General features: G+C 46.0%; 1 protein-coding gene across 9 annotated transcripts in view; it reads left to right on the forward strand.

Moving 5' to 3' along the window:
• Nucleotides 1–15,818, forward strand: part of mybpc1 (myosin binding protein C1) — a 158,281-nt gene that overhangs the window by 54,972 nt on the left and 87,491 nt on the right. For all 9 annotated transcript variants that reach the window (XM_063057635.1, XM_063057633.1, XM_063057634.1 and 6 more), the window contains 4 exons: nt 3,468–3,572; nt 4,881–5,029; nt 12,601–12,718; nt 14,665–14,713. In XM_063057635.1, coding sequence (XP_062913705.1) covers nt 3,468–3,572; nt 4,881–5,029; nt 12,601–12,718; nt 14,665–14,713 — 421 coding nt within the window. The remainder of the gene's footprint in view (nt 1–3,467; nt 3,573–4,880; nt 5,030–12,600; nt 12,719–14,664; nt 14,714–15,818) is intronic.

Raw genomic sequence — 15,818 nt, forward strand, 5'->3', positions numbered from 1 at the left:
TGTGGAGCACAGCAGAAGGTGACTGGGTCCCCACTTCTCCTATCCATTCATACTGCTCTCAATCTGTCTCTCTTGCCCTTTTGTCACTCCCCACAAAACTCCCTCCCAGCAATTATCCTTGCAAGTGTAACAAATGCTACACCTGCCCATTCACCTCTTCCCTCATCTCCATTCAGCATCGTAAACAGTCCTTCTGGGTGAGGTAACACTTCACGTGCAAGTCTGTCAGGGGGTTATCTACAGTATCTGGTTATCCCAGTGCAGCCTCATTTATACTGGTGAGACTCAATGCAGACTGGGGGACCACTTCAATGAGCACCTTCGCTCTGTCCGCGGTAAAAGGCAAGATCTCCTAGTGACCAACCATTTTAATTCCTATCCCCATTCCCATTCTGATGTGTTGGTCCAGGCCTTCTTTACAGCCATGATGAGTTCACTCTCGGGTTGGAGCAGCAACACCTCCTATTCGGTTTGGGTGGCCTCCAACCTGACGATGTGAACATTGGTTTCTCCAACTTCTGCTCATTTTGACTCTTCCTGCTTCCCTCTTTTTCCATTCTTCATTCTGGCTCCCTTCTCACGCCTTCTCCTCTGTGCCCATCACCACCCTGTAGTACCCCCTCCTTCCCTTCCTTCCATGGACCACTCTACTCTATCAGATTCCTTCTCCTTCAGCCCTTTATTTCTTCCACCCTTCCCCTCCCTGTTCCTCACCCAGCCACCTTCCCCCTCACCCAGCCACCTCCCAGTTCCTCACTCACCCACCTCCCCCTCACCTGATCTCACTATCACCTGCCAGCTTGTACTCCTTCCCTTCCCTCACCTTCTTATTCTGGCTTCTTCCATCTTCCTTTCCAGTCCCAATGAAGGGTCTCGGCCCAAAACATTGACAGTTTCTTCCCCTCCATAGATGCTGCCTGACCTGCTGTGTTCCTCCAGCATTTTGTGTGTGCTGTTCTGGAACCTGGAATATCTTTGCTAGGGCAGTGAATACTCTGAGGCTTCCAGGGACTCCCAACCTGGTGCCCACAGAGCCCTTGTTTCATGGTATTGGTCCATGGCATAAAAAAGGTTTGGAAACCCTGGTCGAAGCTGAACCAGCCCACGGTATGTGACAAGGCTGGTCTAACCTCCTGACTCAGCCTCTAATGGTAAGTCATCCCACCAACATTGAAGTAACAGTTATCCAAACTATCCAGCATCCAGAAACCACACAATGGATAAAAAACACTAATCCTTCTTTAGAAGGATGAGCCAGACAGATGAACATATTCTTGTTAAGAATTGATTTTGTCTAGGTAGCTTTATAATGACCTTAAGACAGACTCAAGTTTCTAAGTCTTCTAAAACTGTCGGGGAATGTAGAGGAAGCTTGAACCAAATGTAGAGCGGAGGCAAAGGTTGAGCAGAGAGTGATCACTTTGATAATAGACTTCCTCGAGGGGCTACAACACGAGTGAAGGCAAAAAGGTAACTGAAGGCTAGGAGCAACTGGCTGAGGCTGGCTGGTTCGTTGAGTGAATACGGATTGTGAATGAGAGCTGGGTTTAAATAGGCTGCAGGTAAAGAGTTGGTAATGAGAGGAGGTAACTCCTATTAAACTGGCTGGGGACTGGGAGAATCCAGTTTGTGCAGGCCTGACAGAAACCTCATGCCATTTTTTTGTCTTGTGCCATAATCTCCTGTTGGCTGAACGTTGAAGAAAGAACAGTTCAGCACAGTCTGTACCGAGCAGGTTGACAATTTAAACTTATGCCATTTGCCCACACATGGTCCATACCCCTCTATTCTCTGTCTGACATGAATCTGTCTAAATGCCCCTCAAACATTTCTGTCGTATCTGAACCCACCACAGTCCAGGCTTTTGCCATTTACTGTGTCAAAGAATACCTCATAAATCTCCTTAAAGCTATCCCCCTCTCATCTTCAAACTATGTTCTTCAATATTTATTATTCCCAACTTGGGACAAAAGTTCCTGGCCGTCTGTCCTATCTATAACTTGTCTTTTTACAAGCTTCTATCAGGTCTCCTCTCTGACACTTCTGTGCCTTGTCATGGTCTAGAATTATACAGCATGGAAATAGGCCCTTAGGTCCAATTCGCCTATGCTGACCCAGGTGCCTTCCTCAGCTGGTCTCATTTGGTCTATATCCCACTAATCCTTTCCCATCCACAAACAACCGAAGTGCAAAAGAAGGCAAATTGTGCAAATATAAATACTAAGAATGTGAGTGGTGGAGTCCTTGAAAGTGGGTCCATAGGCTGTAGAATCACTTCAGAGTTTAGGTGAGTGAGGTGATCCATACTGGATCAGGATCCTGATGGTTGCAGGGTAATAACTGTTCCTGAACCTGGTGGTTTGGAACCTAAGGCTCCTGTACCTCCATCCTGATGGTAGTAGTGAGAAGAGAGCATGGCCTTTTTGGAGTGGGTCTTCAGTGATGTCACACCACATGACCAGAATAATCTCCAACTCACACCAATTGCAGCTCTTGGTAGCATACAACACTCTGAAATTCATCACAGGCAGGCCATTCAGACCTCCAAGTTCATTCTACCACTCAACAGCAACTTGGCTCCCTCACCCAACACACAAACCGCCAGCCTCCAGCTGATCCTGACCCCTATCTCCATGTGACCCTGAATCATTGTTTCCCTCTACTGACCCCAGCCTCCCAGGGAGCCACATCAACTCTGGAAAATCATAATACTATAAGGCATTGGAGCAGAATTGGGCTATTCAGTCCATGGAGTCTGCTCCAGCATTCCATCATGGCCGATTGATTAACCCTTTCAGCCCCATTCTCCTGCCTTCTCCTCGTAACCTTCAATGCCCTGATTAATCAAGAAGCCATCCCAATGACTTGGCCTCCACAACATCTGTGGCAAAGAATTCCACAGATACACTGCCCTCTGACTAAAGAAGGTCCTCCTCATCTTGGTTCTAAATGGACGTCCCTTTATTCTGAGGCTGTGCCCTCTGGTCCCAGACTCTCCTACTATTGGAAACATCCTCTCCGTGTCCACTCTATCTAGGCCTTCCAAGATTCTATACCCACCACTCTTCAGAGAATAGTCACCCCTTGTGTCCCTTGAATTTAATTCAAGGAAAACGTTTCTATTTTGGGAGAGATCCTCCACTTGTTTTTCTGCAGATGGATGCATTGCTGCCTGAGGTGACAGTCGCTGTGTGATTGCTCGTGTGTGAACTCACAAAACCGTTTGTCTTATTTCATCCAGGTCGGTGTCATGGTAACACGAAGTGGTCCGTCCTCATTCTCATTCCCGTCATTCTCCATAACCTACATTACTCCCGACTGACACATGATTCTATCCCATTGCTAACCTATGTTTTAACAGCGCAAGCGAAGGAGCTCGGAAGAGGAGAGTAGGAAATGAACAGGAGGCGATGTGTCAGGATCATTGCAGGGATTGTAACACGTTTTCCTTTGCTTCCTGACCCCAGTGTGGTCCTCTGGCGAAGGATCTACAGAGGAGGCCGAGAAACTGGACGATACCAATCGCTCAACTCTGTTTATTGAGAAGCCACAGAGTGGAACTGTCGCTGTGGGTAAGTTTTCAGTGCCAGCCCCAGGAGTACCCTTCGGCCCTTCAGCTGGCTAGAACGGTTGCAGATGACTAAAGTAGGTGGTATAGTGGACAGTCAGAAAGGTTATCAAAAACGGGCATCACAAGAGTGCAATTGTTAGTTCAATTCCAGTGTCCACTGTAAGGAGTCACCTTACAAGAACACTGTAGGTGTTCTTGTACATCAGTCACTGAAAGCAAGCATGCAAGTACAGCAGGCAGTGAAGAAAGCTAATGGCATGCTGGCCTTCATAACAAGGAGAATTGAGTATAAGAGCAAAGAGGTCCTTCTGCAGCTGTACAGGGCCCTGGTGAGACCACACCTGGAGTACTGTGTGCAGTTTTGGTCTCCAAATTTGAGGAAGGACATTCTTGCTATTGAGGGAGTGCAGCGTAGGTTCACAAGGTTAATTCCCGGGATGGTGGAACTGTCATATGCCGAAAGATTGGAGCGACTGGGCTTGTATACACTGGAATTTAGAAGGCTGAGAGGGGATCTTACTGAAACATGTCAGATTATTAAAGGATTGGACACGCTGGAGGCAGGAAGCATGTTCCCCCGATGGGTGAGTCCAGAACCAGAGGCCACAGTTTAAGAATTAGGGGTAGGCCATTTAGAACGGAGTTGAGGAAAAACTTTTTCACCCAGAGAGTGGTGGATGTATGGAATGCTCTGCCCCAGAAGGCTGTGGAGGCCAAGCCTCTGGATGCTTTCAAAAAAGAGATGGATAGAGCTCTTAAAGATAGCAGAATCAAAGGTTATGGGGATAAGGCAGGAACTGGATACTGATTGTGGATGATCAGCCATGATCACAGTGAATGGCGGTGCTGGCTCGAAGGGCCAAATGGCCTACTCTTGCACCTACTGTCTATTGTCTATTGTCTATTGAGTCTCTGTACGTCCTCCCATGGAAGGCTTGGATTTTCCCCAAGTGTTCTGGTTTGCTCCCACAGTCCGAAGACATACCAGGTAGGTTAATTGGTTATTGCAGGTTGTCCCGTGATTAAATTAGCGTTAAATGGGGGTTGTTGGGGTTTACAGGGGTGGCGTGGTTCAAAAGGCCAGTCTGTATCTCCGAATAAATAAATAACTAAAGAAATCGAATTCCAGGAGGGTCTTGATTGGCTGAAGAAGTGAGCTGAGCAAAAGCAGTTTAATTCATATAAGTGTGAGGTGTTGAATTTGGAAACTGATACATAGGTTGAACTTTCATCTGGATGATAGGGGCCCTGCGGAGTTCCTGGTCTTCCTTTTTAGATACTCCTATGGTAAGATGCTTTCTTTTTGAAGGTGGAGACATCACTTTCGTGGCAAAGATAGAAGCCAAGGATCTACTGCGCAAACCAAACGCCAAGTGGTTCAAGGGCAAATGGCTAGACCTTGCCAGTAAGGCAGGGAAACACCTTCAGCTGAAAGAATCCTTCGACAGAATCACTAGGGTAAGATGAGTGTCTACTTGTCTGCTTGGTTTCTGTTTCTCTTGACGTCTTTGTAAAGAGGAGCTCCTTCTTAGTGAAACACACAGAATGCTGGAGGAACTCAGCAGGTCAGACAGCGTCTATGGAGAGAGTGCTGCCTGCAGCCATTGGCACTCATGTCAGTGCTGAGCTGGCTCCAAAGCTGTGGTCTGCAGCAATCGGACTCCTGAACCGGCTCCATGACTGTAGACTCACTGTTGGGGACTCTGCAGTTCATGCTCGGTACTTGTTTACTTTTTTTATTGTTTGCACACATTTATTCTTTTTTTCGCACATTGAATGTCTGATGGTCTTTGTGGTGTGGTGTGGGGGGGGGATTTTCATGGATTCTATTGTATTTCTTTGTTTTGTGGCTGCCGGCAAGGAGATGAGACTCAAGGTTGTCCATGGTATATATACTTAAGTATTAAATGCATTTTGAACTTTGAACTTTAAGCAATTGATGTTTCAGGCTGAGACCCTTCATCAGGATGCTTTCAGGCTGTTTATCTTCTGCCCAGTGGGACGGGGGAGAAGAGAGAATGTCCCGGGGTGGATAGGGTCTTGGATTATCCTGGCTGCTTTACTGAGGAGGGAAGGCTAGTTTCCACAGTGTGCGCCACGCTCTGCAAAGGATCTTTGCTGTGACTCTCTGCAAAGCGCAGCAAAAGGGAGCAGAGATTGGTAACGCCAACATCCGACCCTTTGCAAGCAAGTGGCTCAACAAGGAAGTCTAAGATTCAGTCCAGTCCTGATGAAGAGTCTTGGCCCAAAACAGAGACTGCTTATTCCCCTCCATAGATGCTGCCTGACCTGCCGAGTTTTTTTAAAATGTAGTTACTTTTATTTTTATTTAGAGATACAGTGTGGAACAGACCCTTCTGGCCCAAAGAGCCGTGCTGCCCAAAAACCCCTGTTTTAACCCTAGCCTAATGACAAGACAATTTATTAGTGACTAATTAACCTACTAACCGGTACTGCTTTGGACAGTGGGAGGAAGCCGGAGAACTTGGAGGGAGCAGATGTGCTGACGGGAAGAATGTTCAGACTCTCTGATAGAGGACGCTGGAATTGAACCCCTAACTCTGATGCCCTGAGCTGTAAGAGAGTCGCGCTAACCACTACGTTTATGAGTTCTCCCAGCATTTTGTGTGTGGATTTCCAGCACCGGCATAATATCTTGTGTTTAAGATGCCAGCCATCCTTCCCATTCCTGGAGCAGAGTTCAGAGAGGTCAGATCTTCCAGTGTTTATTCTGCTACTCTATTCTCCAAATAACCACCACCGGACAGATGCCAGGGTAAATTATTCTCAGCTGCGAGCCACAGGCCATGAAAGGAACTTGGGATTTGTATAACCAAGTGGATAAGTGCTGTCATACGGGACTATTTTTAAGTTGGTTTTGTCCTGGTATCACAGTCTGCATTCCACATTCCATCCAGATACTTCGAAATGCATTTAGGAGTTTTTGTAGAATCTTTTTTTCTGTTTTGATTTCTTCACTCCACAAGTTTTAATTTGGAAAGAATGTCCACCGATCCTCAGGCCTGGTCACTGTTCCAACGTAGACTTGGTCTCCCTGACCTCAGCTTGGTGAGACCTGCCTCAGTGCCAACCTTGGGTCTGTTGGGCTGGTTCCTTATGAGTAAATTTGCCAGTTTCCAAAGTCCACAAGCATTTCTCTCATGTTTCAGAAAAGGTGGAACAGCTTCTTCCCCTCTGCCATCCGATTTCTGAATGGACATTGAATCCATGAACACTACCTCAGTACTTTTTTCTTTTTTTGTGCTCTCTTTTTGCACTGCTTATTTAATTATATGTATATATTTCTTAGTGTAGTTCATATTTCTTTTTTATTATGCATTGCATTGTACTACTGCTGCAACACAAATTTCATGACATGTACCAGTGATATTAAACCTGATTCTGATTCTGAAATCGTTTATTGCTTATTTTCACATTGTATTACATATCCATACTTTAACCTCAAATTTTGTATGTTATGTAATTCTTCATAATAGTTGAATATTGTTTTTTGTTGCACGTCACCCCTGAGCAACACACCACAACAAATTCACAATTCAGGATTCGAGGTTATTTGTTGTCATTCGCCAGTACACCAGGGTAAAGGAGAACAAAATAAATGATTGTTACTCCGGATCTGATGCAGCATAAAAAACACAAGCATAAAGAACTAAAAACGCAATAAATATAAAAACAATCCTATAAAAACACAATGTACAAGTAATTGTGATATACGTAGACTGATTTAGGCACTGGGCCAGATTCTATGAGTCTGTGGTGGCCAGTGCTATCATGTTTGCTGTTGTGTGCTGGGGCAGCAGGCTGAGGGTAGCAGACACCAACAGAATCAACAAACTCATTCATAAGGCCAGTGATGTTGTGGGGATGGAACTGGACTCTCTGACGGTGGTGTCTGAAAGGAGGATGCTGTCCAAGTTGCATGCCATCTTGGACAATGTCTCCCATCCACTACATAATGTACTGGTTGGGCACAGGAGTACATTCAGCCAGAGACTCATTCCACCGAGATGCAACACTGAGCGTCATAGGAAGTCATTCCTGCCTGTGGCCATCAAACTTTACAACTCCTTCCTTGGAGGGTCAGACACCCTGAGCCAATAGGCTGGTCCTGGACTTATTTCATAATTTACTGGCATAATTTACATATTACTATTTAACTATTTATGGTTCTATTACTATTTATTATTTATGGAGCAACTGTAATGAAAACCAATTTCCCCCAGGATTAATAAAATATGACTATGACTAAAAGGTCAGGGTGTCAGGTCCTGAGGCAAGGTTGGGCTGGTTCAGCTCACTGCTCCGCTCTACGCTGTACCAGGCATCTGTGGACAAACGGTATCGGCTTGCGTTTATTATTTGTTTTTCTCTGCACATTGGGTGTTTGACAGTCATCTTTTTATGGGTTCTTTTGGGTTTCTTTGTTTTGGGACTGTCTGTAAGGAGATGAATCTCAAGGTTCTATAATGTATACATAGTTTGACAGTAAATGTACTTTGAGTTTTGAACTTTGATTGTATGTACATAAAGTGATGCCAGATGAAGAGTACGTAGTGGTGGTTGTGGGTGTGGAGGGATGGTTTATTGGGTGGAGGTGTTGATCAGCCTTGCTGCTTGGGGATAGGAACTGTTTTTGAGTCTGATGGTCCTGGCGTGGGTGTTATATATCCTCCTCCCTGATGGGAGTGGGACAAACCACCCATGAGTAGGGTGGGTGGGATCCTTCATGAGGTTACTGGCCCTTTTCCAGCACCTTTGTGTGCATACACTCAGTGGCCACTTTATTAGGTACACCTGTATACCTGCTTATGGATAATCAGCCAATCATGTGGTAGCAACTCAATGTACAAAAGCATACAGACATGATCAAGATGTTCAGTTGTTGTTCTGACCAAAAATCAGAATGGGGAAGAAATGCGATCTAAGTGACTTTGGCTGTGGAGTGAATGTTGGGGCAAACAGGGTGGTTTGAGTATCTCAGAAACTGCTGATCTCCTGGGACTTTCACAACAGTCTCACGAGCTGACAGTGAATGATGAAAAACACAAACAAAAAAAATCCAGTGAGGGGCAATCCTGTAGGAAAAATGCCTTGTGGGCTATATCAAAGGTGGGGAGGAATCAGCATACAGGAGGGAGATTGGAAATTTCGCTGAGTGACGTAAAAACAACAAGCTCTCACTCAGTCAATGAGACGAAGGAACTGATTGTAGACTTCAGGAGAGGAACTCTATGAGCCGGTAATCATTGGAGGATCAGAAGTGGAGAATCAGTAACTTTAAATTCCCAGGTGTCACTCCCTCGGAATACCTGTCCTGGACCCGTCATTTAAATATTATTGTGGAGAAAGCACTACAGCACCTCTACTTCCTCAGGAGTCTGCGGAGGTTCGGCATGTCATCGACAACCTTGGCAAACTTGTATAGGAGGCATTATGGCCTGCTATGGGAACACCAATGCCTTTGAGCAGAAAAGGTAGCGGATTCAACCCAGTACAACATGGGTAAAACCCTCCCAACCACTAAGCACGTCTACGTGAAGCGTTACTGTAGAAGACCAGCATCCTGGAGGCGAGAGGAGAAGATGGCAGCGTGATGCAGCACGCGAAGCTCTCTGGTGAAATGATATCGTATCTGTTAAACAGGGGCCGTGGAAAATTCTGATTTGATGAAGACAGACGTGAGAAGCAAAGGAACATCTGGAGAAATTTCTGAAATGCCCGGTTTGCTGCTGTTGTTACTGTGCAATTGAGAATCTTTGGAGGGAAGGCCCCAAAATCCCCAGCTCTGCCTGCCGCTGGCGACCGAGGCTGAGGTCGAAACGTTCGGATAGAGATGGTGCTCGGTACTCGGTGTCGGAGGGCTGGTCGGATCTCGAAGTTTTCGGACGACTCAGAGTCGGACTGTGGTCGGGCATGGCAGGGAGAGTTTTCTTCCTTCTCCCGTCTGCGTGAAATGTGGGACTTTCGAGAGACTTTGAACTTTTTTACTGTGCCCATGGCCTGTTCTTCATCAAGTTATGGTATTGTTGCACTGTTGTAACTATATGTTATAATTATGTGTTTTTTGTTAGTTTTTCAGTCTTGGTCTGTCCTGTGTTTCTGTGATATCACACCGGAGGAATATTGTATCATTTCTTAATGCATGCATTACTAAATGACAATAAAAGAGAACTGTGTGTTCTCATAATCTAATAAACTAATCTAATCCATCAACCAAGATCCTCACCACCCAGGCCACGCTCTTTTCTTGCTGTTGCCATCAAGTAGAAGGTACAAGAGCCTCAGAACTCGCACCACCAGGTTCAAGAACAGTTACTACCCCTCAACTATCAGGCTTTTGAACAATAAGAGGATAGCTACACTCATTTAAGGACTCAGTTAAGGACTCCATTATCTTGTTATTTCATGTTTGTTGTTTATTGCTATTTATTTATCTCTGCATTTGCACAGTTTGTTTGAAGTTAACGGCTCCTGATGTTTACAGTTCACAGTCACTGTGCAAAAGGTTTGCCGAGTATGCCCACAGAAAAAGAATCTCAGGGTTGTATGTGGTGACGTATATATACTCTGATAATAAATCTTACGGTGAACTTCTAAATTTTTGGACTTTGAGCATGTCTGAATGTACAACATGTCGAACCTTGAAGAGAATGGGCTACAGCGGCAGAAGACAATGAACACACACTCAGTGATCATGTAGAAGAGGTGTGTTAGAAAGTGGCCAGTGGCAGGTAGGCCTGTGTCGCTGATGTGTTGATCGGTTTTAACTACTCGTCGTAGAGCCCTCCTGTCCGCCACAGTTCAGATATCTGTCAATGTATATGGTGAATAAAGACAATCCATGCCATGTTCAAGTTCAAATTCAAGTTTAATTGTCCTTTAACCATACATGAATACAGCCAAACGAAGCAACGTTACTCCAGACCAAGGTACAAAACACAGTACCAACAGTCACACACAGCACAAGGCACATGTAAGGTAGTAGTAATCACACACAGAAAAATACATAATATACCCCAGGTCCCTGAGTATCGTATGCTGTAAACTGGTGGTGCATGGGTTTTATTGGCAAGAACATATAGTTCCCAGCAGTCGACAAACGAACGCAAGCAGGCAGGCAGTCCAGCTTGTCTTCCACCAAGGGAACACTGGAGGATGGCACCAACAAGAGGGGTCAGCCACACCACACCACCTCCAGCGTCCATGCTGGATTGCACAAAGTTCAGAGTAAATTTTTTATTTTAGTGCATATATGTCACTATATACAAGCCTGAGATTCGTTGGTTTGCTGCACAAGGACAATGAGGCACAGGTGTAATGAAAAACCAGCATCCAGTGACATCTCAGGCACACAGGTATAGGCAACACACAATATCAATTGTACATACATAATACATACATTATCCCATATAGTGAGGAAGGAAAACACTGAGCTGCTGAGTTTGAAATAGCTCAGTCCCCAGTTCAATCCTGGGTTTCGGCAGATACTTTAGGGTGGCAAGGTAGAGCAGTGGTTAGTTCAGTGCTTTACAGTGATCCAGGTTTAATTCCCACTGCTGTCTGTAAGGAGTTTGCATGTTCTCCCTGTGACTGTGAGGGTTTCCTCCGGGTGCTCTGGTTTCCTCCCACATTCCAGAGATGTAAGATTAGTTGATCACATGGGTGTGATGGGCGGCGCAGGCTCATTGGGCCGGGAGGGCTTGTTACCATGCTGTGTCTCAGAATTAGGTTTAATATCACCGGCCCATGTCATGAAATTTTTTGTTATGTAGCAACAGTACAAATTCATACATAATAATAATAACAACTGTAATTTACTATAAGAAGTGTGTATATATATATATATATATATGTGTGTGTGTGTGTGTGTGTGTGTGTGTGTGTGTATAAAGTTAACTTAAATAAGTATTGCCAAAAAAGAAAAAAGTGGTGGGGTGGTGTTCATGTGTTCAATGTCCATTCAGAAATCTGATGGCAGAGGGGAAGAAGCTGTTCCTGAAACCTGGAGTGTGTGTCTTCAGGCTCCCGTACCTCCTTCCCAATGGTAACAATGAGCAGAGGGCATGTCCTGTGCCATGGGGGTCTGTAATGATGGATGCCACCTTTCTGAGGCATCAACTTTTGAAAATGTCCTTGATGCTGGTGAGACTAGTGCCCATGGTGGGACTAGTGCCCATGGTGGGACTAGTGCCCATGGTGAGACTAGTGTCCATGGTGGGACTAGTGCCCATGGTGGGACTAGTGCCCATGGTGAGACTAGTGCCCATGGTGGGACTAGTGCCCATGGTGAGACTAGTGTCCATGGTGAGACTAGTGCCCATGGTGGGACTAGTGTCCATGGTGGGACTAGTGCCCATGGTGAGACTAGTGTCCATGGTGGGACTAGTGCCCATGGTGAGACTAGTGTCCATGGTGGGACTAGTGTCCATGGTGAGACTAGTGCCCATGGTGGGACTAGTGTCCATGGTGGGACTAGTGCCCATGGTGAGACTAGTGTCCATGGTGGGACTAGTGTCCATGGTGAGACTAGTGCCCATGGTGGGACTAGTGTCCATGGTGGGACTAGTGCCCATGGTGAGACTAGTGCCCATGGTGAAACGTTTTGCAGCTTTTTCCAATCCTGAGCGGTGCCCCGCCCCCCCCATACAGGTGGAAACTTTCTAAATAAATAAACACACCTATGGTAGTGCAAGAGTTGGTCTGTAGTGTTCCGTTGTTGAGGAAGAGCTAGGGTTGTGTCAGTCGACTCAATAACCTGATGGTTGAAGTGAAGTAGTTGTTCCTGAACCTGGTGATTTGGGGCCTCAGGTTCCTGTACCTCCTGCCTGAGGGTAGGTGTGAGAAGGTTACCTGGTCTGGATAGTGGGGTTCTTTGACAATAGTTACTGCCTTTCTGAGGCAGTGCCTCTCTGAGCCACTTTCACCTGCTCTCTGTGCTTCACGTCCCACTGTGAGCAAACCTCTCACCCTCCCATTGTACAAAAAAATCTTCTTTTCTTTAATTACAGATTCACACTTTTGAAATGCAAATTATCAAAGCAAAGGAGAACTATGCTGGAAATTATCGCTGTGAGGTGACCTGGAAGGACAAGTTTGACAGCTGTACCTTTGACCTGGAAGTCATAGGTGAGGAACTTTATTGTAAAATTCCATTTACAGGAGTAAACTCTTTAGTCAGCTCCTTTGTGTTAAGTTTTGTAACTTCAAAACATTAAATTAATTCAACGGAAGCTGTGTGGGGTCCGAAATACTGGTATAACTTTGCTTTAAGGATGGGACGCACGTATCGCGTGGTAGTGTGATGATGTATGCAATTCAATTACTCATACGTATAACCGGTAATGAATTATTTAAATGGACAAGAATATATTACTCAAGTAGTATTGAAATATTAAATACACAGCACTTTGGGACCTTCCTGATGCCGAACCACAAAAAAATCCAGAGCACAGAAATTGCTCCTGGCCATCTTCCTGTGAACAGGACAGTTATGCTTCTCAGTACCATTCTTTTACACACTCCCTGGGTATCACAGGGATTCTGAGAAATGTTCTTGGCATAGTTATTCATTGTGGTCAGGGCCTCCTTCTCCTCTGTACCAATATGTACCAGCTTCCTCAGTTACACAGATTCACATGTGGTCAGCAGAGACTCGAAGAGTGAATGGTCTTTGTCATTATGAAAAAGAAAAGATGGTGCCAATAAGTGGCGACTCTTTGTGCGCAACTACAAGCGGAGTCATTAAATATTCCTATTTGGGACAACTACAGCTCAAATCCAGTTACAGCCATGGGCACTGCAGCAAGCAACATCGTTTTAAGATTTCCACTGAGGTTGGGTGGGACTACAACTAGAGGGCATGGGCTAAGAATGAAAGGCAAAAAGTTTAAGGGGAACATGAGGGGAAACTGCTTCACTTAGAGGATCATGAGAGTGTGGAATGAGCTGCCAGTGTAAGTGGTGCATGCAAGCTCGGTTTCAATGCTTAAGGGAAGTTTGGATGGGTACATGGATGGTAGGGATATGGAGGGCTATGGTCCCCGTGCAGGTTGATGGGAGTAGGCAGTTTAAATAGTTTTCAGCATGGACTAGATGGGTTGAAGGGCCTGTTTCTGTGCTGTGCTTTTCTATGACTCTATATTTTAAAAAATCTATTGCTCCTCAAAATCAACTCTCCAGATTGTGGACCTAGGTAGTGAGGGCAGCTTCCCTTTAGGAAAACAAGGCCATCAAATTTCTAAACGGCCTATCGTCATTGACATCATCAGCAGCCGTTGATCCCAGAGGATCATGGGTTTGCGTCTCTGGTGGACTGTGTCCTCTCCAGGATGCAAGCCTGGGCAGGAAGATTTGAAGAACCGGCTGTTGCCCATGCAGCAGGTTTCTCCTCTCCACGTCACTGATGTGGTCCAAGGGAAGGGCAAGTGTCAGTACAGCTTTGCATCAGTGTCGTCGCAGAGGTTGCCAGAGTGAAGTTGTAAACAACATCGAACTGCCTTAGGGACCCCAGCTCATGATTTCTTCCGTGGGGTTTACTCCCGAAGCCTTTCCCATGGGTGAGTATGGCCGCAAGGCAGCAGGGGTTTATAGTCAGAGTTCTCCTTCTCCTGGATAGGCTGTCGTCCAAGGCTGACAATCCCTAACTGCCCAAAGCAACTGGTTTTGAGGCGCCAGTGGTCTGCCTTTGCCTCTTCTCTTGTCAGTAGAAACAATTCCACTAGGCTTAGTAGCGAAGCCACACGTGAGGGCCAAGAGTTGGACTTGGGTGTCAGAGGCTGTTAGAGTCGTACACTATTTGGAGCACTTTATAGATAGTGGGAGCTTATCCCCACTACCACTCCCGGCTATGACAACCTTAGGAACCGAATGGTCTGTGACCACTATGCTACCTCACTGTTGTACCCCCTTTCCTCACTACTGAATTATTTTGTTGTATTTCTTATTGTAACTTGGAGTAACTTTTAAACCTTGCAATGCACTGCTGCTGCAAAACGACAATGTCATGGCATACTGTATGTCAGTGATATCAAACCTGACCCTGACATTTCACCCTGTGTGTATTTTCCTTTCAGAAGCCCCAGAGGTTCAGCAGATTGATATCCGAGCTGCTTTTAAACGCAGGTAAACTACACCAGCACTTCTGCAGTACTACCCAAACTCTCCTTATTCCTTGACGTGAAGCCTTTCACACAACTGACAACCGTGTTCTTCTCCACGACAGCCCTATCCCATTCTGCCACCCCAATACCTTCCACTCCCTCTCATTCCCCCCCTGCCCACAATACACCCATGTGAAATAGTTACACAATCTATGTTTAAAGGATAACTAAACTACCTTACTGTCACTCTCAGGGCATGGGTGGGAGTGATAAAATGGATTTTCTAGGTTGCCAGATATTCTGTTCATAATATAACACAATTTTTATTCACTCTTTTTAAAGATGTTACACTTTTAAGATGTTTAAAGGGACAACAGGAAGCAGAGGGCAAGGGAGAGTGGGGAACAGGCCCCAGGGTGAGCGGGTGAGTGGATAACAGGCCTGGAGTGAGAGAGAGAGAGTGTGGAACATGACTGAAGTGAGAAGGACATTGGGGACAGGCCCAGGCAGTGAGAGGGAAAGTGGGAAACAGGCCCAAGGGTGAGAGGGAGAGTGGAGAACAGGCCCCAGGTTGAGAAGGAGGGTAGAGACAGGCCCAGAGAAAAAAGGAGAGTGGGGAACAAGTCCAGAGTGAGTGGAAAACAGGCCTGAGATGGAGAATGGGGACAGGCCCAGAGGGAAAAGCCCAGAATGAAAGGGAGAGTGAGAAACAGGTCCCAGGGTGGGAGGGAGAGTAGGGATAGGCCCAGAGTGAGAGAGTGAGTGGGGATCAATCCCCAGGAAGTCAGAGAGAGAAAGGGTTTGGAACTGTAGTCCCTGAGTGAGGTGAAGATTGGAAGCAGGTCCAAGGATGAGAGGGGAGAGTGGGGAATAGGCCCATAGTGAGAGGGAGAGTGGAGAACAGGCCCATAGTGAGAGGGAGAGTGGGGAACAGGCCCATAGTGAGAGGGAGAGTGGGGAACAGGCCCAGAGTGAGAGGGAGAGTGGGGAACAGGCCCAGAGTGAGAGGGAGAGTGAGGTACGGGCCCATAGTGAGAGGGAGAGTGAGGAACAGGCCCAGAGTGAGAGGGAGAGTGGATTACAGGCCCAGAGTGAGAGGGAGAGTGGGGAACAGGCCCAGAGTGAGA

Source organism: Mobula hypostoma, chromosome 9 (genome assembly GCF_963921235.1).
Source record: "Mobula hypostoma chromosome 9, sMobHyp1.1, whole genome shotgun sequence".
Lineage (NCBI taxonomy): Eukaryota > Metazoa > Chordata > Chondrichthyes > Myliobatiformes > Myliobatidae > Mobula > Mobula hypostoma.